The 25712-nt window shown below is 43.2% G+C and overlaps 1 protein-coding gene across 4 annotated transcripts in view; it reads right to left on the reverse strand.

The window, feature by feature from the left end:
• PCSK5 (proprotein convertase subtilisin/kexin type 5) overlaps nt 1–25712 on the reverse strand; it is a 628432-nt gene that overhangs the window by 197482 nt on the left and 405238 nt on the right. For all 4 annotated transcript variants that reach the window (XM_077474911.1, XM_077474913.1, XM_077474912.1 and 1 more), the window contains exons 15-17: nt 14190–14292; nt 12235–12428; nt 7497–7581 (exon numbers count right to left, since the gene is read on the reverse strand). In XM_077474911.1, the coding sequence (XP_077331037.1) occupies nt 7497–7581; nt 12235–12428; nt 14190–14292 (382 nt within the window). The remainder of the gene's footprint in view (nt 1–7496; nt 7582–12234; nt 12429–14189; nt 14293–25712) is intronic.

The raw sequence follows: 25712 nt of genomic DNA on the forward strand, positions 1-25712 counted from the left end.
ATGTAAACGGTGTTCAAATCACACATGTGAGGTATCGCCGCGATCGTCAGAGTGAGAGCAATAATTCTAGCACTAGACCTCCTCTGTAACGCTAACCTGGTAACCGTAAAAAATTTTTAAAGCGTCGCCTATTGAGATTTTTAGGTACCGTACTTTGTTGTCAATCTACAAGTGCGCGCAATTATAAAGTGTGACATGTTTGGTATCTATTTACTCGGCATAACATTATCTTTCACATTACGCAAAAAAATTGGGCTAATTTTACTGTTTTTTTTTTTTTATTATTCATGAAAGTGTCCCTTTTCCCAAAAAGTTGCGTTTAAAACACCACTGCGCAAATACCGTGTGACATAAAATATTGCAACAATCACCGTTTTATTCTCTAGAGTCTCTGCTAAAAAAATATATATAATGTTTGGGGGTTCCAAGTAATTTTCTAGCAAAAAATATGGATTTTAACTTGTAAACACCAAATTCCAAAAATAGGCTTAGTCATGAAAGGGTTAAATATATATATATATATATATATATATATATATATATATATATATATATATATATATATATATATATATAGTGACTTAAATTTGTTGGTTGAAGTGAGAGGAAATATAATATATGGGTGTTAATGTCCAGGTGGTAGTTTATAATATTTTAGAAGGCTATTTTTTTTTCTTTATTGTTTTTTTCTTTAAAAAAATTTGATTTATGCCTTCTGGTTGGGGAGTGTTAACAGGAATTCATTGTTCTTGTTTCATTCTGTGAAAACTTTTTTCTTTTTGTCATCACCTCTCCAATGCCCTGTAATTTTATCTACACCATAGAAGGTCATGACTGATGGGTCTCTTTGATGGTATTCTCTAAAATGTCTTGACACACTGTTTCATAAATCAGATGGTACTCTCTAAAATGTCTTGACACACTATGATTCATAATCAATGGTATTCTCTAAAATGTCTTGACACACTATGTTTCATAAATCAGGTGGTATTCCCTAAAATGTCTTGACACACTATGTTTCATAAATCGATGGTATTCTCTAAAACAGTGGTCATCAACCCTGTCCTCAGGGCCCACTAACAGACCAGGTTTTATGTATTACCTTGGGGAGATGCAGACTACAATACTGCAATCACTGAGCAGCAAATGATATCACCTGTAATGTATTTCAATTATCTTGCAAACCCCGGTATGTTAGTGGGCCCTGAGGACAGGGTTGGAGACCACTGCTCTAAAATGGCTGACACACTATGTTACATAAATAGGAGAACAACTAGGCCACTATATGTTAGAATATGGTAACACATTTGCAACATCAAAAATGGATTTATGAAACAGTGTGTCAAGACATTTTAGAGCATAGGATCAAAGAGACCCATCAGTCATGGCCTTCTATGGTATAGATAAAATTACAGGGCACTGGAGAGGTGATGGCAAAAAGAAAAAAGTTTCACAGAATGAAATAAAATGGATATTCCTGTTAAACACTCTCCAACCAGAAGGCATGAACATAGATATTGATTTAAACTGCTTCATCGCACATTTTTAAAGAAAAAAATATATATTTCTTAAACCACCACCTGGGCATTAACACCCATAAATTATATTTCCTCTCATTTCAACCAACAAATGTACCCACCAAATTCACATATATACATATATATTTTATATTTCTTATGTACAATTTCTAACAAATTTTGGGAAGTTTTTTTTTATGTATGCATTTAAGTATTTTTATGTATTTTTTATGATTGTTTTATGTTATATTTTATGTTATTAGCATATATAACATGTGGTGTCCCCTATATGTCTTTTTGCATAGCATTCTATGCGCCGTGACACATAAATTTATAACATTTATTCTTTATGCTATTTTGTAACTGGCGTTTACACACTGCCAGAATGAAAATTGTATTTCTAGCTGGCACAAACAGCTATATACAGAGTGAAAATAACAGTCATAATTATTAGCTACTAAATAACTTAAGTAGCCTTATCAAACACGGCTGTTGATGGATTATACTGCCATTTCACTATACAGACGTGGCCGCATAATAGCACTAAGCAAGAACATGGTCTACAACAAAATGGCCGCTAATTATATTGTATTGGGTTGCCAGGCTACCACATACTATATATTCCAGGAAGCGTAGTGCCCGATGATGTTTTGATGATGAAACGCGTAGGGTAGAGCCACAGCGTCATTGCACGAACTTCCTGTTTTCTTACTGCTAATTAATTTTAAACTAAATGTAAGTGTATAAACGGTATTGCACTATGGGGTGTTATTTCTCTTTGCATATGCTGTGCATTATAGAGGTGAAGGGGCCGATAAAGCATACTACCAGCAGAGGTCTGTGTTCCAATATACAGCAGTGTTGCTATGAAGGCACAATACCCTCTAGAGGGGAGAGCACCTGCACTATAAGATATTTCTACAAAGCGCAGAGAAAAAAGGCACAAGTCACTTTGTTTTGAAGGATGGTCTTTATTTCCAAACAGACAACTTTAGGATCTGAATATGACAATAGGACTTTTCATCACCATTTATCACGTTATTGCACCTTGGATTAAATTTATGATATAAGGTTTATATTTTGAAGACTGTTGGTTAATTATTGCACCAGACACTTTATTCATATATATGTAACATTTATATGATTTACATGTGTGTGTGTCTCTAAGGAGTATTGAGTAGTATTAGCACTTGTTACTTTATTTTTTGATGAAATGATTCACATACATTCACAAATGTAACTTACATTACTCTGCGGACCTTGTTTCTTATATTTTAGAATTCTATAATGTTTTGGTTGTATAAGTTGTCAGAAATGTGCTTTACACCAGTGAAGGTTCAAATGTGTTCACGATGTTATTGTTTTTTATGTCTGTTGTTAGCAAATACACACACCATGAAAGGTTACACTAGATGCATTTATTCATATATCATATCAATTTGGGCGTCATGCAGTGGATGAACTACTGGGTACTGCAATAATGCTAGCATGCAGATAAACACTAACCCAGATCTATGGCCAAAAAAAAATATTTATATTTCTGACAAATCTCTGAGGTTTTTAGAATAAGATTTATTTGTGGATACAATTTTTTTGCTGACCAGGACTGGATTCCATTTTTATAGAAATAAAGTATTATAGATTCAACCACATTTTACTTTTTTGTTTCATTCAAGAGATCGTCAGCTGCCATGCCATATTAGAAAAAAAAAGAATATTTTGCTGTCTCTGGAACTTTATGTCTGGAAACCAGTTACGTACACAAAATGCTCTCCAAGGTCATGCTAATATAGTGTACAACACTTAAATTAATACATTTCCTGTTCACAGTCATAATGAAACACATTTTTGATTGCTAATTATCCACTTTTTACTGCAACCTCTCACATCAGCTTTGAAACAGGGAAATTAAAATATACACTATGTAGGGAAGTCAACAAATAGGATAGAAACATTTGATGTACATTGCTTTATCATAACAAATTATCACACTATTATGTTAAGCTGTGTATTTATAAAACTTTGCATGGAAATTCACCCAATGAAAGTGCATGTAGGTACATTCTGGGGTAGATTTATTAAAACTGGAGCACTCAGAATCTGGTGCAGCTATGCATGGTAGCCAATCAGCTTCTACATTCAGCTTTTTCAATTAAGCTTTGACAATAAAACCTGGAAGCTGATTGGTTTTCAATGTGGAGCTTCAACAGATTTTGAACGCTCCAGTTTTAGTAAATAACCCCCTTAGTACATACGGGGCAAAGAACAAATGGGATTACCCCCTTCCTGATGAGTGTATGCATATAAGCAACCTCATGGAAGTGGATCTTTACCTGCAGGCCTGCAAATATGCGCCAATGTCTGTGCTGACAGCTACAGCTCCAGGTCTCATTGTCACAGTGATCACAGTGATCAGTCACTGTACAGCCTGCCTCTGTGTTATTTTACCTTTTGAATGGAGAAAAGATACACTGTATCTTTTTCTCCTTGCTAGAGGACTAAATTGTAAACAAAAACCTGTGTGGAAAAAAAGTATTGAAAAAACTAAAGACATAATAGTTCGCCCAGGGTTTGATCTCGGTCACTGAAAGGGTTAGAGTTTGGGCCAAGGTTAGGATCAAAGGTCATAGTCAGATTAAAAAGTCAAAAAGTAGAGTACTTTAGGAAGACATTTTTAAAAAAATGTAGTTTCAATGGGCACAATTCACTAAGTGATATGTTACCGCATCCGAGTATGCAGCAAAATGATGCAAAATTTATATTCCGAGGAAGAACAGGGTAATGGGGGTCTGACTCGTGAGATACCTTGAATAGAGGTTTTTGCAAGAGAGAGAAACTTCTGGAATAGGCTTTTTGGAAAAGGGTTTTGGAATAGGACGCACAAGGCTGAAGCCCGTCCCTTAAAAGTACTTAGAGATAAGTTTTGGGCAAGTTCCGATTGTAGAAAAGCCAGAACACAAGGTACAGAGTTGTCTCTGTGGTTGAAATGCCTGTGTTACACAGGGTGAAAAAGAATCTCCAGGTATCATAGTAAATTTTTCTCAATTAAGCTTTTCTGGCCTTGAGTAAGGTGGGAATGACAGAGTCAGATATACACCAGCCCTTTTAGAACGGGGCTTTAACAACCATGCCCTTAAAGCCAGTTACTGAGAAGCAGATTGATACAGGGGTCCTGGGACAGCAGGTCTTGCCTATTTGGGAGAAGCCAGCTCCTACTAGTTTAAGTATGTCTGTGTACTAGGGTCTTCTGGGCCAATTTAGTGCAATGAGAAACCCTGATTTCTTCTCTTCCTCTATCTTGCAGAGCAGTGGCAGAAAAATTTGCACTGGAAGGAAGGCATATATTAACCTCAGTCCATAGGATTACTAGAGCATCAGATGTCAGTGCTAGAAGGTCCTTGGTCCTGACCACAATTAAGTTTCAAACTTATTACAGGGCCAAAGTAATGGTGTGATAAGAGGACAAACTGGTTTTAGCTTTCCTTGTCGCTTTGCTACATATGATTCTAGGCTTTGCCTGTCATGGTGGGCATACCCCCATAGAGTTATGCGTAAATGAAAAGATGTCTATCACTTAGGCTGCATTTACACTACTTTGCATATGAAAGCACCGATGTGTGAATGACAAATTGAGGAACTCGCATTTGAGATGCCATTCATTTGAATTACACCTCAAATTGCGGTGCGGGTCTGCTGCAATTATTGCCTGATAAAATGTGCTGCAATCATGGCAATTCGCATTGTTGGAAGCATGTCGCCCAAAAGTAGATTGTGAACTATTTTTGGGTGACATCCCTATTTTATTGTGCGACAATCGCGGCAGACCCACGCTGCGATTTGAGGTGTCATTCAAATGAATGGGATCTCCAATGTGAGTTCCATGATTTGTCATTCACACATCGACGATTTCAAATCGGGGCAGATTCATGGAAAACTTGCCCATGATTCAAAGCACTTTAGTGAAAATGTAGCCTAACAGGATACCAGAAAAGGGCTGTGGTCTCATAGGGTGGGGTAGTATTACACCCAAGGGGCCATGTCCAAAAGTTTTTCTACTGTCTAATCACTTGATGGAAGCAGCCTATAGCCCATGGTCTATGAATATCCAGTCTGTGTCCTGTACTGTACAATTAAGATATACAGTTTGGTTTTATTTTCCTTACATGTGATTGGGTATTCTTTGCAAGGTTCACTATATTCACTACACTAAGGGAAAATTATCTAAGGACACAGGCTGTCAGCTCAAAAGTTCCCACATTCCAAATGCAAAAGATAAAAGTTCAAGTCTTTATTTTCACAATTTCAAAAGTTGTAGCACATACCAGCAGAAAGACAAACAGGCAGATGACACAGTTAAGGGTATATATTATTTGGGAGGACACTGGTGGGCCGAATTTCCTGCTAGCCTCTTATACTATCTAGAAGATTCCTCAAGACTAAATGTTGCCCTGGAGTAGTTTGTGCCACTGCCCTCTCCTGCAATGCCATAATGATGAGCAAGTTGATTATTTCCTTATCCTGTTTATTATGCATTATGAAGTACCTTTTGAGGAGGATTATTATTATCATCATTTGTAATGGCTGTAACACTTAGATGAAATTGGGAAAAACCTAGCAGTTTAGTGGGGCTATCTCCAAGACATATACAGCACATTATCTCACAAAAGTGAGCACACCCCTTACATTTTTGTAAATATTTTATTATATCTGTGGGTCATTTTTATTTAGGGGCGTACTCACTTTTGTTGGCAGCGGTTTAGACATTAATGGCTGTGTGTTGAGTTATTTTGAGGGGACAGCAAATTTACACTGTTATACAAGCTGTACACTCACTACTTTACATTATAGCAAAGTGTAATTTCTTCAGTGTTGTCACATGAAAAGATAGAATAAAATATTTACAAAAACATGAGGGGTGTACTCACTTTTGTGAGATACTGTAAGAAACTAAAATGGGATTCAACTTCTGGGTAGCCAGACGCACAGGCATTGTAATACAACTGCTGAAGTGTGGGCAGGTGACATTTAAACATTCCAAGCATCTACTTGTTATTGCATTTCCCTGTTTCTTCAGCTGAGGGGATATTGTATTAATATTTTCATTATAAATGGTTTGTATTTTCCAGGATAAAATTACTTACAAACTTTGCCTTGGTTACCTGAATAAATTGCATACTTTAATTCCATTAATACAGAGCTCTGTATTTTGAACTTGCAATAAAATCAAGGCCATAGCTGTGTCATTATCAGAGAATCTTTACCGATATATATGTATGTACATATATATATATATATATATATATATATATATATATATATATATATATATATATATGAACATATTCTTGTGGTAAAATATAATTAAATGCAGACCATACTTTGGGTGCAATACTGAGTGATTTTGAAGCTTTTGCAATGTATTATAGTAACACGACACATAAAGCTACTAGGACAACAAAGAAACATTTCAAATCCAAGGCTCTTGTAACCACAACACATATGCAACACAGTCTCCTCTGACACTTGTTACATGTTATGAAAGCAAGCAAGAATTAAAAAGAAAAAACGCATACTGGTAAAATGAACATTTCCCCATGGTGAAAACGTGTTAATGAGTAAAGGAGAATAAAAGAGGGAAAACCTTATGTTTATGAAAAGTTTATGTTTTATTGACAGAACTTATATGGCGTTTAATATGATAGCCTAAGCCAAAAGATCTTATGAGTCATCTGGGTAGGGGAACATGCACTCAGCAGCACATTGCATTAGAATTTTATCACTACCAAGAGCCTCTTTAGGCATTTATGTTACTATAGAAATTTCTCACCTCCTCCATTAGAATTCCTTCAACCACTACAAAATTGATCATCATACCATAGAGAGAATCAAGCCCACCCAGGGCTTCAAAACGAATCTCTGTTAATATGCCTTTGATATAAGGCCTGAGTGACAAGCCACACTATTTCAGTGATTTCATACCTGAGGCCATGCTTGCAATCGGTGCAGATGTCAGCAGATGTGCATGTCTTGCAGTTTTCGTGGCATTTTTTACAAAGGTTCTTTTCTGCAAAGTAAATGCATGTTAGCATCTGAAAATGTCCCCATTTCTTTTATTCACAGATGTTGACAAATTGGAAAATGGCAATAGCTTTTGTTACAAAGAATACAATGTTGATTGTATTAATTACTGTATAACACTACGTATCGTGTTTAGTAAACTTAGGACCCCAAATCCACTATACCTGGTCTCCCACAGTACACAGAACAAGGAAATGGTAATATTTCAGTAAATATAAAGTACAAAATACCTTTTCTCATCAGCAGTATAAAGCAGTCTGTTAACTTATATCAGTTTTTGGCCTAGCGCTGGTTAAAGCTTGTAGGAGGAGTTTTAATTCTCCTCTGACTGTCCTATGAGGCTATATGACCCCTACATTTCTGTCTGGACAGTGCTGATTGGTCCTATGCTGATCACATGCACCCTCCCAAAAAAAAATTGTCTAGCAATGCCCACCAAACTGAGCACGTACGACGAGACTAGAAAATGGAAGTTCAATATCCAGTAGCCAATAGCTTCCATCTCGTAGTTGAATCTGAGCATGCGTGCGTTTATTCGCGTCGGAATTGCATACACGCGATCGGAATTTCCGTCTGAAAAATTAAGAACATGCTCTCAAATTTTTGCTGGCGGAATTCCGCCAGCTAAATTCCGATGGAGCATACACACGGTCGCAATTTCCAATGAAAAGCTCTCAAAAAAAGAAAATAGTTAATGTGATTGAAAGAAGCCCCAAGCATAAGACACAGAAAAAAAACACACACACAAATTGAAAACCTCCATAAACACAAGCCTATACCCAAAGTTGATCCCGATTATGTATGGTGGCAGTGTGTCAAGGTAACCATATTTTGGATTAAACTCTTTACGTTTATCTGGTTGGTGACAGGAACAAGTATTCCTAGATCCTCGAAAGTGGCCTTATTTCAGAAACTGGACCTTGCTATCCCGAAGTGGACTAGACTGGAATGCCATATATAAATTTAACAACTAGAATTGCTGTAGCAAGATTTTGGAAACAGACTGCGGTGCATATGGACTATGTCAAACATAAATTAAATTGAATCATGATCAATAACAAACGCACATGTACCCTTCAGAACAATCAAACAAAATTTGATAAGACTTGGGACCCTTGGATTAAATATCTTTCATCCGATTGGTGAGACCTGGGAAGAGTGCTCCTTGCCAACTGTGGTGATCTTATCTCTCCATTCCTTTTGCCTCTTTTCTTACCTCCTTAACCCAGTAGGTTACAACTGATTCAGTATTAAGGGTTACTGGCGGTATTTCATAGGGATCAACCCAGAAATTCTGTCATCCACTATTCCTTGCTATACATAAAGCCTGACTTTGACAGTAGTCTTGTGTGATGTGTCGTAGTCCAAACAATTTCCTATCTTATTTCTTGGCTCTCTGTGGCTAGGAAATGCAAGTATATGCTATGAGCTTAATTCGTACAATAATAGTGGATGTTTAGTTTTTTATGATATATCTATATTTAAGCTTTTTGGTTCTGTAAATTGTTTATTAATCCTTTCTGTTTTTAATAAGAACCTTTATAAACAAATTGAAATATAAATTAAACCTCCAGTCCTTTAAAAGTAATAGTGTCTGTCTCCTCCAAACAATTAACTATTTTGTCTTAGTAGATTCAGTAGGATTTCAGAACCTAGATTGTTTTTCTCTGGGAAAAGGTGAGCATACTCGATTCCTCAGTCTTCTGCCGCGTACACACGAGCGGACTGTATGGCCTACTTAGTCCGCCGAAACACATTTCAGCGGACAGTCCGCTCGTGTGTGGGCTTCAGCGGACTTTTTCAGCGTGCAGTCCGGCGTACTAAGAATTTCGGTTTTTTCGAAATTCTGTCCGTCGTACTCGCATTTCGGCGGACAATCCGGCCGTGTGTATGCCAGTCCGCCGTACTTTTGAAATGAGCGGACTTTTCCCGCCCGGAGAAAAGTCCGCTCATTTCCAGCGGATATCCAGGTAGGCAGGGCCCGCGAAGGAGACGTCGCTGGCCCCGCCGCCTGGTATGGACTTAAAGGGGAACCCCAACGCCGAAAAAAATCAGCGTGAGGTCCCCCAAGTCCACAACAGACCCTTGTCCGAGCACGCTACCCGGCCGGCCAGGAAAGGGGGGCGAGCGAGCGTCCCCCCTCCTGAGCCGTACCAGGCCGCGTGCCCTCAACATGGGGGGGTGCCTTGTCCCCATGTTGATGAGGACAAGGGCCTCTTCCCGACAACCCTGGCCGTTGGTTGTCGGGGTCTGCGGGCGGGGGGCTTATCGGAATCCGGGAGCCCCCTTTAATAAGGGGGCCCCCGATACCGGCCCCCCACCCTATGTGAATGAGTATGGGGTACAATGTACCCCTACCCATTCACCTGTAAAATAAAAGTACAAAAAAAAACAGAACACACGAGATAAAATACTTTATTGCACAGCTCCGGGGGTCTTCCGTCTTCGGGGGTCTTCTCGCCGGACTCCTCCGCTATCTTCTTGTAGCTCTTTTGCTAGCGGAGGAGTCCGGCTTTCTTCCTCGCCGCCGGCCTCTTCTCCCGACTTCGGGGGTCTTGTCCCCCTCTTCGGTTCTTCTGCCGGGCCACCGCGCCTTCTTATAGCTCTTTTACAGGCGGTGGCCCGGTCTTCTGTCGCCGCCGCCTTCCGTTCTTCTTCTTCTTCTTCTTCTCCTTCTTCTCCAGGAGATGTTGACTCGACGCTCTCTCCGGCCACAATGCCAGGGCCGCGCTGCGTGGCCACTTATATAGGGACAAGGGGCGGTGTCACATGGCTTTATGTCACATGGGTTGGTCACATGGGTTGATGTCACATGGGGACTATGACATCGTAAGGGGGCGGGGTCACCATGTGACATAAAGCCATGTGACACCGCCCCTTGTCCCTATATAAGTGGCCGCGCAGCGCGGCCCTGGCATTGTGGCCGGAGAGATCGTCGAGTCAACATCTCCTGGAGAAGAAGGAGAAGAAGAAGAAGAAGAACGGAAGGCGGCGGCGGCGGCGGCGGCGACAAAAGACCGGGCCACCGCCTGTAAAAGAGCTATAAGAAGGCGCGGTGGCCCGGCAGAAGAACCGAAGAGGGGACAAGACCCCCGAAGTCGGGAGAAGAGGCCGGCGGCGAGGAAGAAAGCCGGACTCCTCCGCTAGCAAAAGAGCTACAAGAAGATAGCGGAGGAGTCCGGCGAGAAGACCCCCGAAGACGGAAGACCCCCGAAGACGGAAGACCCCCGGAGCTGTGCAATAAAGTATTTTATCTCGTGTGTTGTGTTTTTTTTTGTACTTTTATTTTACAGGTGAATGGGTAGGGGTACATTGTACCCCATACTCATTCACATAGGGTGGGGGGCCGGTATCGGGGGCCCCCTTGTTAAAGGGGGCTCCCGGATTCCGATAAGCCCCCCGCCCGCAGACCCCGACAACCAACGGCCAGGGTTGTCGGGAAGAGGCCCTTGTCCTCATCAACATGGGGACAAGGTGCTTTGGGGTGGGGGGGCCGCGCGGCCCCCCCTTCCCCAAGGCACCCCCCCATGTTGAGGGCACGCGGCCTGGTACGGCTCAGGAGGGGGGGGCGCTCGCTCGCCCCCCTTTCCTGGCCGACCGGGTAGCGTGCTCGGACAAGGGTCTGTTGTGGACTTGGGGGGGACCCCCACGCCGATTTTTTTCGGCGTTGGGGTTCCCCTTTAAGTCCATACCAGGGGGCGGGGCCAGCGACGTCTCCTTCGCGGGCCCCGCCTACCTGGAGACGCGCTCGAAAATGAGCGGACTTTCCTCCGCGTGTGTGGGCGAGTCCGTTCATTTCAAAAGTAGGGCGGATAGTATGGCGGACTTAGTACGCCGTATTAGTCCGCTCAAAAAGTGCCGTGTGTGGGCAAGTAGCCCGTTCGGAAATTCCGAGGGACAGTCTGGCATACTTTTCCGCCAGACTAAGTATGTCATGCAGTTTGACCGTGTGTACGCGGCATTAGAGTTACCTAAAACAGCTGAATGGCAGGTTGGATGTGGCAGATCATTCCACCCAAATGTGGAACTTTCGCTTATTTGTTTCCTCCCCCCCTCCGGTGCCACAATTGGCTCCTTTTGGGGGGGGCAGGATACCTCGCCAGGCCAGTTGGAGAGAGGAGAGGAGCGGAGCCTCGCGCATGCACAGTAGGGTAGCCAAGGCTACACTGCCGGGTTCCCCTACACACAATGGCGGCAGCAGCACCCAACAGCTGATGGAAACATCAGCTGTGGTGCTGACATCGCTGGACTCCAGGACAAGTAAGTGTCCTATTATTAAAAGTCAGCAGCTCCAGTATTTGTAGCTGATAGTTTTTAATTTTTTTCAGTGGTTGGCGGACCTCCGCTTTAATGTATGTTCCTTTCAAACTTTCTCAAATAATGAAAAACACTTCTATAAAGTACCGATCAGAACAAAGTTTAGTGTAATCTTACATGCTTTACAAAGACAACGTTCTCTCTGCATAGTTTTATAAAGCCCCTGCTTACACTTGCATAGAACATTTTTATGGATTATTATAAAACTGGCAGAGCACATTGTGGTTTTCTGGAAATTAAGTCTTGCTGCTCTTCAGGTGATTTAAAATGAAAACCTGTGAATTCATCAAGAAAGTACTGTTTGACATATTTACAAACTTACTGTCATTCAAGTAGAACCCATCTGGGCAGTTTGTGACACAACTGTTAGTCTCTTCATTTAAGTAGTAACCTGATTTACAGGATGCGCATTGATCACTGCGGCTTCCCAAGCATGTTTCACAAGTTGGAAAACATTTTTTACATCTCTTCTTGTCTGCGGGATAGTAACCCAAGGGACAATCTAATACACATATTCTGTAAGTAAATGCAGACTGGGTTATATGGTGCAACTTAAACAACATAGTGATTAAATATTTTTTTTATTTTAAAAGCAAGATGTTCCTAAGCATCAGAATTGATAATCTTCAATCATAACAAATATCAACACTATAGTGCTAGTAAGAAAATAATATTTGCTTTATTGTTATTTCATGAGCAAAATCCCAGAAATGTTTTGTTGTAGATGCCACAAAAGCTGTGCAAATCATCTATAAGAGGCCTCTATACAGCTCTAGCATAATAAAAGAAGTCTAATAGATGGCTGTAAAATTTTAGAAAACAAACACTAATACAGAAACATTTGCTTTGATCATAGTGTAGACATACACATTTTCATGTCTCACAGTGTATCTATTCTCGCCATAGAGCTATTGGGTTTAGTTCTACACTTTAAAAAGAAAATACAAGAGGACCGAACCAAAATGCCAAACATGGCAAATCCTTCTTTTGTCTGGTGGTAACATCAAGGCCTTCTGTAGACTTTTAATGTTGCCTGAATCTGTCCGAAGGAAAGGGTGCAGATAACAAGAATTTTTATCTTGCTAATGTTCTGTTAACCCAATTTCATATACGAAGGACTAAAATAGTGTTACACCTGAGTGGAAGAGCTGCACTGTTATATTTCATGTACAGGTGGTGGGAGCAACATTCTTGGTTAGTACACAGTAAGATACTTACCCAATAGAGCTTGTCTGCTATGCATTAAACACAAAAGTTTTCACCTGCTAAATATCTATGTATGTATCTCTGGTCAAAATGCAAAATTTTATATTCATTTGCAGGTTGTATTTCAATTATTTCAAGCCTTCTTGAATTAATCTGCATGATCTTGAAGTTTGTAAATTTACTTTGTGATGATCCCCACATATTTATATTTTGAGTTTGGAGTTCTTTAGCAATAAAATGTAATTTCGTTTTATGCTGAAGAGTTTACCAGCCAATATCTTCCAAAGTATACACATCCCAGGATTCACCATAATTGCAATAAGACAGTACCATGTTCACAGAGTTTTGATATACATATTAATTATACAATTTGTTTTATTTTTTTATTGCTGGAATGTTTACAGTGTGTAATTATTTCAAAACCCTAGCTATTGCTTTAGTTTTCCATAACTGTACACATGTCACAGCAGTGGATGGCGGAGGCTAGAGCTTGGGCACCACCTTTTCAGACATAAAGTATGTTATTGATGCTGAATTTATTTGGTTGCTGCAGCTGACTTTCATCAGCAAAGTAAAATTGTCTTCTGAGTTTAGATTTTAATCATAAGTGTAACCTGCAGATGTCCTATTTTCAATACAACTACTGGTATTGTCAGAAAGGTCATGTTTAAAGAACTTTTGTTTAATAGGTAGAGTACTAAAATGTATTTTCACTAGCTGATAGGAAGTTAACAGACAATACTGAATTAGGATATAGATTTTGCAGGTGGACTTTATCTTAAAGGCTCAAATCGAACACAGATTTACTTTAAAGTCTGGAAATTCACCTTCAAAACATCAGTCCAATCACATAGAAATCTATACTAAATAATCTGGAAAAGTCAAGAAACTGCAACTGTCAGACAATGTGTGATTTATTCTAAAACAGGTAAGGCTTGCATTGATCTCAATGCTTAATTTATTTCCTAAATGATAGACTCACTGCAGCATTCTCCAAAATACAATTAGAAAAGTACCTTAGTGATACAACTATTGGTCTACATTATATACTAAGGAATAAAACAATTTTACCTTGTGTTGTTTTTTGCTTTATAATAAAAATGTAGACAGTCATTGCAGTGATGTGGCCCAGGCCCATCACACCCTACTTCACTGCATTCTGTATCACAGGCGCCTAAAATGAAAACAGATAAGACAAGCTTAGTAATGGCATTACATGGAAATAATTCACAAAACTCCTTACACTAGGCTATGGATCATTGGAAGTCCGCAAACGAATCACTGACAGTTCAAAGTCACCCACCTGCCCACTGATCATATTGATGTTACTGCTAGTTCTGTGGTGTCAAATACTACAATAATGAATGCTATATGAAACACACAACTGTATTTTGTTGATATATATGAATGCAGCTTTCAAAAGTCATTCTGAAGGTAATTCTTACATCAATAAATTTACTAAAAGACACTGATGAAATAGATGAAACCCACTGCTCCAGACCGCACAAAGTGATAATATACTCTAGTAAGTTGATGCAGAAGTCATACATAAGACAGGTGGTTCTTCATCAGAGAAGACAAAAATATATTCAAATTGAGAAAAGGCAGCCTTAGACAGAGTTTTCTTTTTTGTACCAGACAATTTCAGCCACTTACAGCAACAATTCTCCAATAGGCATCCTTGGGTGATAAGAGCAGCAAAATATAGGCATTGGCTTACCTGCACAAGACACAGGACTTGTATTCATAGACCATGGGCTATATGTAGACTACCTTCAGATGATTGGGCACTGGCAGAAAAACTTAGTAGGGCCACATCTAAAGTATACTCATATAACCCCACCCACTCCATGAGACTGTTTTTAACAAGAAATAAGGCGTGATCAAGAAACAAAGGAGAGGGGCCTGTGCCCTGTACTGTACTTCAAGATAAGGAATTTAAAGGTAAGTTAAAATTCCTATTATCTTAATCGTACAGAACAGGACACAGGGCTTGTATTCATAGACCATGGGACATACCCAAGCAATAAAATGAGGGGTTGGCAAAAATATAGCAAATAGAACTGCAACAGGCCTACAAGAAAACAAGGGTTTAAGAACCCAAAGAAAAAACTCTTAGATAATAGCTTGAAGTACTTTGCGGCTGAAGCCTATATCAACCAAGGCATGAACATCCATCTAGTAGAACTTGGAGAACATGTGAACAGAGAAACAGGTGGCTTGATGTTAAAAAGCCCACGTGACATCCACAGGCTGTGGAATGGTGGATGGAGATTTGTTTCCTGACCCAACTGGCAATGGTGGAGAAGTTCACACAAAGAGTCCACCTCAAATTGTAGCATAAAGCTCCCAAGTAGGTTTTTTGAAAAGGGGTAGTAGCTTTTGTAGGTAGGCATTATAGATACATGCTGCTTTTCTATAGACATGCTGTATAGATCTGAATCAGCCATGAATTCACACTGAGCCTAGATACCTCCCCCTAGATACCTTTTTCGATGTATGTATAACACCTACCTACAAAAGATACGACCCCTTTTCAAAAAACCTGCTTTATCCTTCAATTTGAGGTGTCTCAGTGCACACCTGACTGGCCTGATCTGGTCGAGGAACTGCATCCCCTGTCCATACTGGCTTGGGGAGTGACAGTTGGGCTATGAGGACAGTGGCAAATGTGTGGTTTCTTATGTTACTTTTATATGATCATTTTTCATTTCCATTTGTTTAAGAACACTTTATCACATCATAATATTCGCAGAGTTTTCCCTGAAGAAAAAGCTAGTTGACTTTGAAGCGCGTTGGCCACCATTAGGGATGAGCTTCGTGTTCGAGTCGAACGCATGTTCGACTCGAACATCGGTCGTTCGTGCGTTCGCCGAATTCCGAACGTTTGGGCCGTTCGCGGCAAAATTTGTGTGGCCCACAATGCACTGCGATGGCGCAATGCATTGCTGTCTCACGATTGGCCAAGCATGCACTGTGACCCCGCATGCTTGGCCAATCGCAGCGCCAGTAGCGGGAAGAGCAATGGTTGGTCACAGGCATCCTGCCTGTGGCCAATCATAGCTCAGACAGTGTAGTGCACGCCCCACACTATATAAAGCTGCCTTTCAGGCGGCCTCGTGTAGTGTTTGTTAGCATCTGAAGCAGTGGGTGTTCTGTGTACCTTCAACACAGTTACACACCAATCGTTTTTGGCTGATTTACTATTTTGCTCTTGTGTAGTGGTTACTGTCTGTGCCCTGACCGCAGTATACACCACTATATTCACCTCACCTATATAGCTAGTGATCTAGCTTTAATAATAGAGCTTGCAGTCAGTAGTGTTAGTGCGTGCTGTCTGCGTGCTCTGTACCCAGTACATACCACTATATACACCTACATAGCTGTTCTCTATTTGAGCCTGATTGTCATTTGCTGGAGTTATTGGAAGTTGTGTGTGCCTCCAGCACAGCACAGTATACAGCTGTATATGCCCCTTTAACTCTGCTGTTTTCTTGTTATTGTCTGCGTGCCCTGACCGCAGTATACACCGTGATATTCACCTCACCTATATAGCTAGTGGTCCATCTTTAACAATAGAGCTTGCAGTCAGCAGTGTCACTCAGGAGATAGTGCGTGCTGTGTGCCTGCTCTGTACCCAGTACATACCGCTATTATCCACCTACATAGCTGTTCTCTATTTGGGCCCAATTGACATCTGCTGGAGTTATTGGAAGTTGTGTGTGCCTCCAGCACAGCACAGTATACAGCTGTATATACCCCTTTAACTCTGCTGTTTTCTTGTTATTGTCTGCGTGCCCTGACCGCAGTATACACCGTGATATTCACCTCACCTATATAGCTAGTGGTCCATCTTTAACAATAGAGCTTGCAGTCAGCAGTGTCACTCAGGAGATAGTGCGTGCTGTGTGCCTGCTCTGTACCCAGTACATACCGCTATTATCCACCTACATAGCTGTTCTCTATTTGGGCCCGATTGACATCTGCTGGAGTTATTGGAAGTTGTGTGTGCCTCCAGCACAGCACAGTATACAGCTGTATATACCCCTTTAACTCTGCTGTTTTCTTGTTATTGTCTGCGTGCCCTGACCGCAGTATACACCGTGATATTCACCTCACCTATATAGCTAGTGGTCCATCTTTAACAATAGAGCTTGCAGTCAGCAGTGTCACTCAGGAGATAGTGCGTGCTGTGTGCCTGCTCTGTACCCAGTACATACCGCTATTATCCACCTACATAGCTGTTCTGTATTTGGGCCCGATTGGCATCTGCTGGAGTTATTGGAAGTTGTGTGTGCTTCCAGCACAGCACAGTATACATCTGTATATACCCCTTTAACTCTGCTGTTCTATAAAAAAGGCATCTGCAGGAGTTAGTGGGTGTTGTGTGCCTCCAGCACAATATAAACTACCCAACTACTGTTTTACCCAACTCCCTTCAGGCCATTACCATGTCTGGAAGGCCAGCAAGGAGAGGCAGACAGGCGCGAGCCGATAAAAGAGGGCAAGCAGGCTCTGTGTCTAGAGACAACAGTGCTGGTCGGGGACGCGGTGCATTGTCATTAGCACGTGGCCATGGGACATGCTTGTCCTTCTTTTCTGCAGCTGGACATGTTGAACCGCAACATGCCAACGACTTGGTAGAGTGGATGACCAAGCCCTCTTCATCCTCCTCATCCTCTCTCACCCAGTCTCAGGGTAGTAGAAAAGCAGCTGCCAACACATCGTCGTCCCTCCTCTCAATGTCATCATCAGTGACTCCTTCCCTAGACCCACCACGTCCTCCTGAGGAGTCTCCTGAACTCTTTGAGCACAGTGTTGGGTACATGCTCCAGGAGGATGCCCAGTGTTTGGTGGGCTCTGATGATGACACTCAGCTAGAGGAAGGCAGTAGCGTGAGCACAGAGAGAGGGGATGCTCAAGAAGGACAGCAATCTGGCAGTAATGTTCCACAAGCTGCAGCATACTGCCAGGTTTGCTACAGCGATGAAGAGGGAGGGGATGATGAGGGCACTGACTCCACGTGGGTGCCTGGAAGGAGGGAGGAGGAGGAGGAGGAGGAGGAGGAGGAGGAGGCACATGTCCAACGAGGCAGGATGCCCTCCGGGGGCCAGCTTAGGGGCAGCACACCGACTGAATCACACCGCAGAGCTCCGCCTGCGCAGAGCGCTTCCTCTGCGCAGAGCGCTTCCTCTGCGCGTTATTCTAAAAGTTCTTTGGTGTGGGCCTTTTTTGAGACGAGTGCATCAGATCGCACCGCTGCTATTTGCAACATATGTCTCAAGCGTATCTCACGTGGCCAAAACATCAGCCGCTTGGGCACCACATGCTTGACCAGACATATGTTGACCTGCCATGCAGCTCGTTGGCAAGCATACCTCAAAGACCCACACCAAAGAACAAAGCGGACCTCTCCTTGCTCCTCATCAGCTGGCATCTCCAACCCCACTAGACCTTCAGTCCTCTCTGAAACCTGCTCTGAGAGGAATGAAGGTGTAGAATTAGGTGTGTCACAGCCAAGTGCTTCCGGGAACTCTGCTAGTGGTACATCCACGTCCGATTATAGCAGACAAATGTCCCTGCCCCAGCTGCTGGACCGGCGGAAGAAATTTACTCCCAGCCATCCACATGCCCAGCGGTTGAATGCTAGCTTGGCTAAATTGCTAGCACTTCAACTGCTGCCTTTTCAGTTGGTAGATTCGGCCCCCTTCCGGGAGTTTGTACAATGTGCGGTTCCTCAGTGGCAGGTCCCCAAACGCCACTTTTTCTCACGGAAGGCAATTCCGGCTCTCTACCGGCATGTGGAAGGCAATGTCCTTGCCTCGCTGGACAGGGCGGTCAGCGGTAAGGTGCATATTACCGCTGACTCATGGTCCAGCAGGCATGGACAGGGACGTTACCTGTCTTTCACGGCCCATTGGGTCACTCTTCTGGCTGCTGGGAAGGATGCAGGACAAGGTGCAGTAGTATTGGAGGTTGTTCCGCCACCACGCCTCCAAAATGCTACTATTGGTTGTGACACACCTCTCTCCTCCACCCCCTCCTCTTCTTCTTCCTCCACGGCCTCTTCCAGTGCTCTGTCCTCAGAACCAGCGGTGCTCCGTAGGCGTTGCAGGGGCTACGCAAGTACGCAGGCAAAACGATGCCATGCCGTGCTTGCGCTGGTTTGTTTGGGGGACAGGAGCCACACTGGGGCGGATGTTTTGTCAGCTCTGCAGGGGCAGGCCGAGAGGTGGTTGACGCCACGCCAGCTTAAGCCAGGAATGGTGGTTTGCGACAATGGCACCAACCTCCTCTCCGCCCTCCGACAGGGACAACTGACCCATGTGCCCTGTGTAGCTCACGTCCTTAACCTGGTGGTGCAGCGGTTCTTGGGCAGGTACCCCGGCTTACAGGATGTCCTGAAACAGGCCAGGAGAGTCTGTGTGCATTTCCGCCGATCATTTAATGCCTGTGCTCGGCTGGCTGAGCTCCAAAAGGAGTTGAACCTGCCCAAGAACCGCCTTATATGTGACATGCCCACCAGATGGAACTCAACATTGGCCATGCTGCAGCGGCTGCACACGCAGCAGAGGGCCATCAATGAGTACCTGTGCGACTACGGCACCAGGACAGGGTCAGGAGAGCTTGGTTTTTTCTCACCACGCCAGTGGGGCATGATCAGGGATGCATGCACTGTCCTGTCACCGTTTGAGGAGGCCACAAGGATGGTGAGCAGTGACAGTGCATGCATCAGTGACACTATACCTCTTGTCCACCTCTTGGAGCATACGCTGCGTGGAATAATGGACAGGGCACTTGAGGCAGAACAGAGGCAGGAAGAGGAGGACTTCCTTGCCTCTCAAGGCCCCCTTTATCCAGACAGTGTTCCTGCTGTGCCACCCATCACACAGGAAGAGGGTGAGGAGGAGGAAGAGGAGGAGGAGGATGATTGTGTCAGCATGGAGGTGGAGGCTGGCACTCAGCATCAGCAGCAGCAGTCTTATAGGGATGATTTACAGTCCCAAGAAACACGTGGACTTGTACGTGGCTGGGAGGAGGTAGCTGCGGATCATGTTGTCCTTAGTGACCCAGAGGACTCCGGACCGAATGCCTCAGCTAACCTACGCTGCATGGCCTCCCTGATCCTGCAAAGCCTGCGGAAGGATCCTCGTATTCTTCGGATCAAGGAGAGGGACCATTACTGGCTGGCCACTCTCCTTGATCCACGGTACAAGGGTAAGGTTGCCGACCTTATCTTGCCATCGCAGAGGGAGCAGAGGATGAGACATCTCCGGGAGGCCTTGCAGAAAGCTCTGTGCAACGCGTTCCCAGAGACTGGGAGGTCACAAACTCCTGGTCCTGGACAACGTGTTGCTGAGGCATCAGTCAGAAGGAGCGGTGGAGAAGGTGGCCGTCTGACTGATGCGTTCAGACAATTTTTTAGTCCGCAGCCCCAAGGTATGATTGGTTCCAGCACCCATCGCCAGCGTCTAATTTACATGGTGCAGGAATACCTAGGGGCAAGGTCAGACTTGGACACCTTTCCCACTGAAAATCCTCTGGCTTACTGGGTCTTGAGGATGGATCACTGGCCAGAGCTTGCACAGTATGCAATTGAGCTCCTGGCCTGTCCTGCATCCAGCGTTCTTTCGGAACGCACCTTCAGTGCTGCTGGTGGCTTCGTTACCGATCACAGGGTGCGCCTGTCCACCGAATCAGTTGATCGACTGACCTTCATCAAGATGAATCAGTCTTGGATCACCCACAGCTACCAAGCACCTGAAGCTGATGTAACCGAATAATTTTTTTTGAAATACCACATCCCTTCAAGACTGCCTATGCTGATGCTGAGTGACTGTCCTGTTATGTTGATTGTCTATCCTCTTCCTCCTCCGCTGATATGTTGGAAGAACATTTTTGGTTCTGGGTGATGCCAGCAGCCCAATTTTTCTGCCCCTGTTTAACAGGGGTGTTTAAGTACAATTTTTGATGCAATGCTTTGCAGCAGGGCTAATTCCTGCAAAAAAACTAGAGTGTATGGCAGAGGTTGCAGTGTGATGGCACCAGTGCCTAAGGCCCAATTTTTCTGCCCCTGTTTAACAGGGGCGTTTAAGTACAATTTTTGATGCAATGCTTTGCAGCAGGGCTAATTCCTGCAATAAAACTAGAGTGTATGGCAGAGGTTGCAGTGTGATGGCACCAGTGCCTAAGGCCCAATTTTTCTGCCCCTGTTTAACAGGGACATGTAATTACAATTCTTGATATAATATTTCACAGGAGGGCCCCTTCCTGTGCCCACCCAGAGTAACTGTGAGGACTTATAGTGTTGTGGCACCAGCACCACAACCACCAAAGGTCAATTTTTCTACCACTGTTCAACAATGGCATGTAATTACAATTCTTGATATAATCGTTCACAGCAGGGCGCTCCAGCGGCCACCAAGAGTCACTTTGAGGGCTTACAATGTTGTTGCAAAACCAACACCTTGTTCCGCCATTTCTGAAGAGCATATAGGGCAGGCCCCTACTTTCAAACATCCAATTTACAAACATCTCCTACTTGCAAACGGAAGGAGACAACAGCAAGTGAGATGAAAAAAGATGGACGACAAAACAAATTATACAGGGGTGATAACCCTTCCCTATGTTTTCCAAAAAGCTTAAAGATATTTTTTTTGACTGGAGCTACACTTTAAAAATGTACCGCTTGAAAATGACAAACAGATTCAACTTAACACAACAAACCTACACAGTCCCTGTCTTGTTTGCACCGCCTGTATACTGCTGTTCTGAGTATATAGGGCCTGGGGGCCACACGCATTTCCTTTTTTTAATATGGGTACGGGGTTCCCCTTAATATGCGTACAAGACCCAAATAGGCTGGTAATGGGCAGGGAGGGCTACCCATGCCATTTTTCTGAATGATTTTCAACCATATTACAGGAACCAGATATAACATTAAAACCGCAAGCAGTTTTAAATGGTGTTATTTCCGTTTAATGTCATTTTGTGCAGGGACTGTTCTAAACACGGGAAACACGTGGCACTTCACAGGCATACTATAGACACCCCCCAGGCACCATATTTAAAGGAATATTTCACTTTTTTTTTTTCACTTTAATCGTCATTAAAATCAGTGCTCCCGCCAAAACGGTAGTTTTTAAAACTTTTTTTTGCAGTGACCAATGTCCCCTGAGGCAGGAGGCAGATCGCCAAACCCTTTTTAGCACACTATCTTGCATATTAGCCGTTAAAATTAGCACTTTCCAATTCGAACGTTCGAGTCCCATAGACTTCAATGGGGTTCTAACGTTCGTGCCGAACGCGGGGGTCGTTCGCAAGTTCTGGTGCGAACCGAACCGGGGGGTGTTCGGCTCATCCCTAGCCACCATATGCAACCTCTGCATAAAGATTAGTCTATATGTATCATAATATATGATCCTGTGTTCGCTTTACCCTATGGAATTTTCAGTATTGTTCTGTGTACCCAATTTTACAGTATTTTTAATAAAATGTTTACATTTTTATAAGGAAAACAAATACGTTCTTGAGCCTTTAAAATCCCACTCCATATGGGAATTATAACAGTTGAGAAACGCTGATATAGCATACAGGCAGTTTTTTTGTCCTTTTGCTGCAGAACCCCTGAGGACTCTTTGCAGCACCCCAGGGTACTGAGGCAGAAATGCTGGTTAAGAGTGTCATAACATAACAATAATGCTGAAGGCATTAGTTGTCATTGCTCTGAGAGAGTAGGGTCCTCAAAGATAGGTTCCTGGTCTTTGTTCACTTCTCTTCAAGTTCAGATGGGTACACAATTTATGTTTTTCTCAGGCTGAGCAGGCTGAATGAAAAAAAATGTACAGATCACCATACTAACACCAGTGATGTTAGTACAGTGATCTCCCCTGCTGAGCTATTGCGAGCGTAAATCGAGTGCTTGTTTTCAAGCATGCTCATTCCTCAGAAGCTGGTCGTGAGACTGGCTTCTGTCAGACAAGGAGCTGTACACAGGGGCCAAAAGTCGGCCGGGGTTTTGCCAAACCGACTGTTTTTGCCCGATTTTCACTCAGTATGTACACAGTCTTGCAAACAGACATGGCAGAAATAGCCGACTGCAGGGTAGGATCTGAAAGGGCAAAGAAGGGCTTTAAGAGGGCTTCCAGGGGGCATGGCTGGATGCCGAGCTAGATGGCTGCATGATCTAGTTGCTCTGAACGGACCTGTTAAACTACAGACAAAGGACATATGCATGTTCTGTGAGATTTTTGAGATCCCTACTCCGGAGCTCCCTGGCTGGGACATTATTCCACCTCCTCCACCCATGGTCTGGCAAAAGATCTCCCTGAAAAAATGTGTGCACCCACCTGATTCTCCTCGCAGGAGCCCTAGGCAAAGACCAGCTTGAACGCTTGCTACTTCTTGATGGAGGACTCACCATTGGTATGCTGTTCCTGTATGCTTGCTGTTGGTTGGGTACTACTTCATCTACATTATCTATCACCGAAAGGAGTTCCTTCTTCCATAAGCAAAATGACCCTTTTTCCACTTGCTTGTGGAAATTTAACTTTAGTTAGGCCTGGTTGGTCATATATCCACAAGTTTTTTGCTGGACCTGCACTAGCCTGGGTCTTGTGGGCTGAGCATCCCACCCTCCAGTCCCCCCACCCGGATTGGGGCATTTTGTCTCCTGCAGAAACTTTAGCTAGGCCTTACTGGCTTCACTTTTAAGGGTCCCATGTTTGATGAAGGGGGTGCAGTGACTCAGGCCATGCAAACCGAGGGTTTTAAGCCTTGGTCCCCAGCCCAGTTTGGGGCACTCTTGGGTACAGTGTATAATTTGATGTACTGCGTTTGCTATTAATGCTATTTTCCTTTTTAGGATTAATTTACACAGGTCCTAGATCATTATAAGTGGTAGATGCTTAGTTTTTGACACTACCCCCCAAGCAGAAATTGTGATTTAAAGTACCTTCATAATTACGCTTTACCTCCCTTGCACCTATAGTGGACGATGGAGGTAATATGGAATTAATATGGAATCCAATTTTATGTTGTACTTCAAAGTTTTGATTTTTGGTTTGTGTTTAACCTTTCTGTACCTTTCTCCCCTCTTTTACTTTTCTTGGCGCCTCGTTCCTGGGTTCGATTTGATGTCACAATAGACACACTTTAATAAGAAAGGTACTTTGGCGTTCGCATTCAGGTATTTCTCTCTGGGTTATCTAGCCTCTAGCCCTAAAAAAAGGGCTATTCTGATAAAAAAAGGCTCCCCATTCACTCTCACATCCTTTTATTCTGATCTTCACGGATGGTTCCTTATTATTAGAGGCAAATGGCAGCAATTAAACTTAACTTTTTGTAATATTTATGCCCGAACGTGAATCAAACAACCTTCTTTACTTGGGTGTATAATCGCATATTTAAATCTACACATTCTTATCTAGTGATAGGGAGTATTTAAATTTGCCGTTCACCCCAGCAATAGACCGGACCTTCCTTTCTAAACAAACTACTCCCCCATGCCTGTACACGCTCTCTCCCTATGCGTGGTAGAAGTAGCAGATATTCTCCTTATGTTCTGGTCATATCATGACCTGATTCTGTTGAAACTAACTTAGGAGGTCTCTAGATTTAAATGATGTCATTGGTAACGCAACAACCTTCTTTTAAAAAATGAGACCACCAGAGCAAAGCTGAAGAAACCCTTACAACTGTACTTCCTTGAGAACTACCCCCCCTGAGGTTTTCACAGGGACCCTGTGGGGGGGCCCATGAATCAGTAATGCGTAGTCAGTGTATAGTTATTTCTATGGCTTGGAAAAAAAACACCAAGCTTTTGATCTGGAATCACAATTTACCTCCACGTCCTTGATTCGCTTCTTAAAAGAGAAAGTTCACCTCTGCGCTATTTTAAAAAACATTGACATCGGCAGGGTTGAAAAAGCCCTACAAAGATTACTTCAAATCTACTACAACAAAGGCAACAAGGCCCATACCTTGCTAGCATGCAAACTTTGAGAGCAAACCCATGCGTCGGCCCCCCAAACTTTACCGGATGCTACTGGGATCTTACACTCAAACCCAGACCGCATTGCCCAATTGTTTCACAACTACTTTTCAGATCTTTACAACAATCCCTCCATACTGCATTTACCTGCCATGCGAGGAAAGGAGAGCCAATCGCCTAGCAACCGGCTGTTTGTTTAAATTACATGACGGCCATGATCGGACAGGTCCGTCATGTGATCAGGCGGGCCAATCACAGAGCCCTCCTGCCAATCTAAGATGCGCCGTGTCAGGGTGACACAAGCGCATCGGGATTGAGCTACTGCGCGGGCACACGCACGTGTGATCCCCCTCCTTCTGAGAGACGTTCCTGAACATCCACTCAGAAGGAGAGAGTGCACCCGGCCGTACATATGCAGTGGCCGGGTGGGAAGTGGTTAACAGGTTTATGTACCAGAGTGAGATTCCGAGGGACATGCAGACCTCCCATTTGACTCAGATACCTAAGCCAGAAGAGTTATTACCTTAACCACTTAAGGCCCGGAAGGATTTGCCCCCTTAATGACCAGGCCATTTTTTGCGATACGGCACTGTGTTGCTTTA

The sequence above is a fragment of the Lithobates pipiens genome, unplaced genomic scaffold, assembly GCF_037356315.1.
Source record: "Lithobates pipiens isolate NorthernLeopardFrog02 unplaced genomic scaffold, aLitPip1_a1.2 Scaffold_13, whole genome shotgun sequence".
NCBI lineage: Eukaryota > Metazoa > Chordata > Amphibia > Anura > Ranidae > Lithobates > Lithobates pipiens.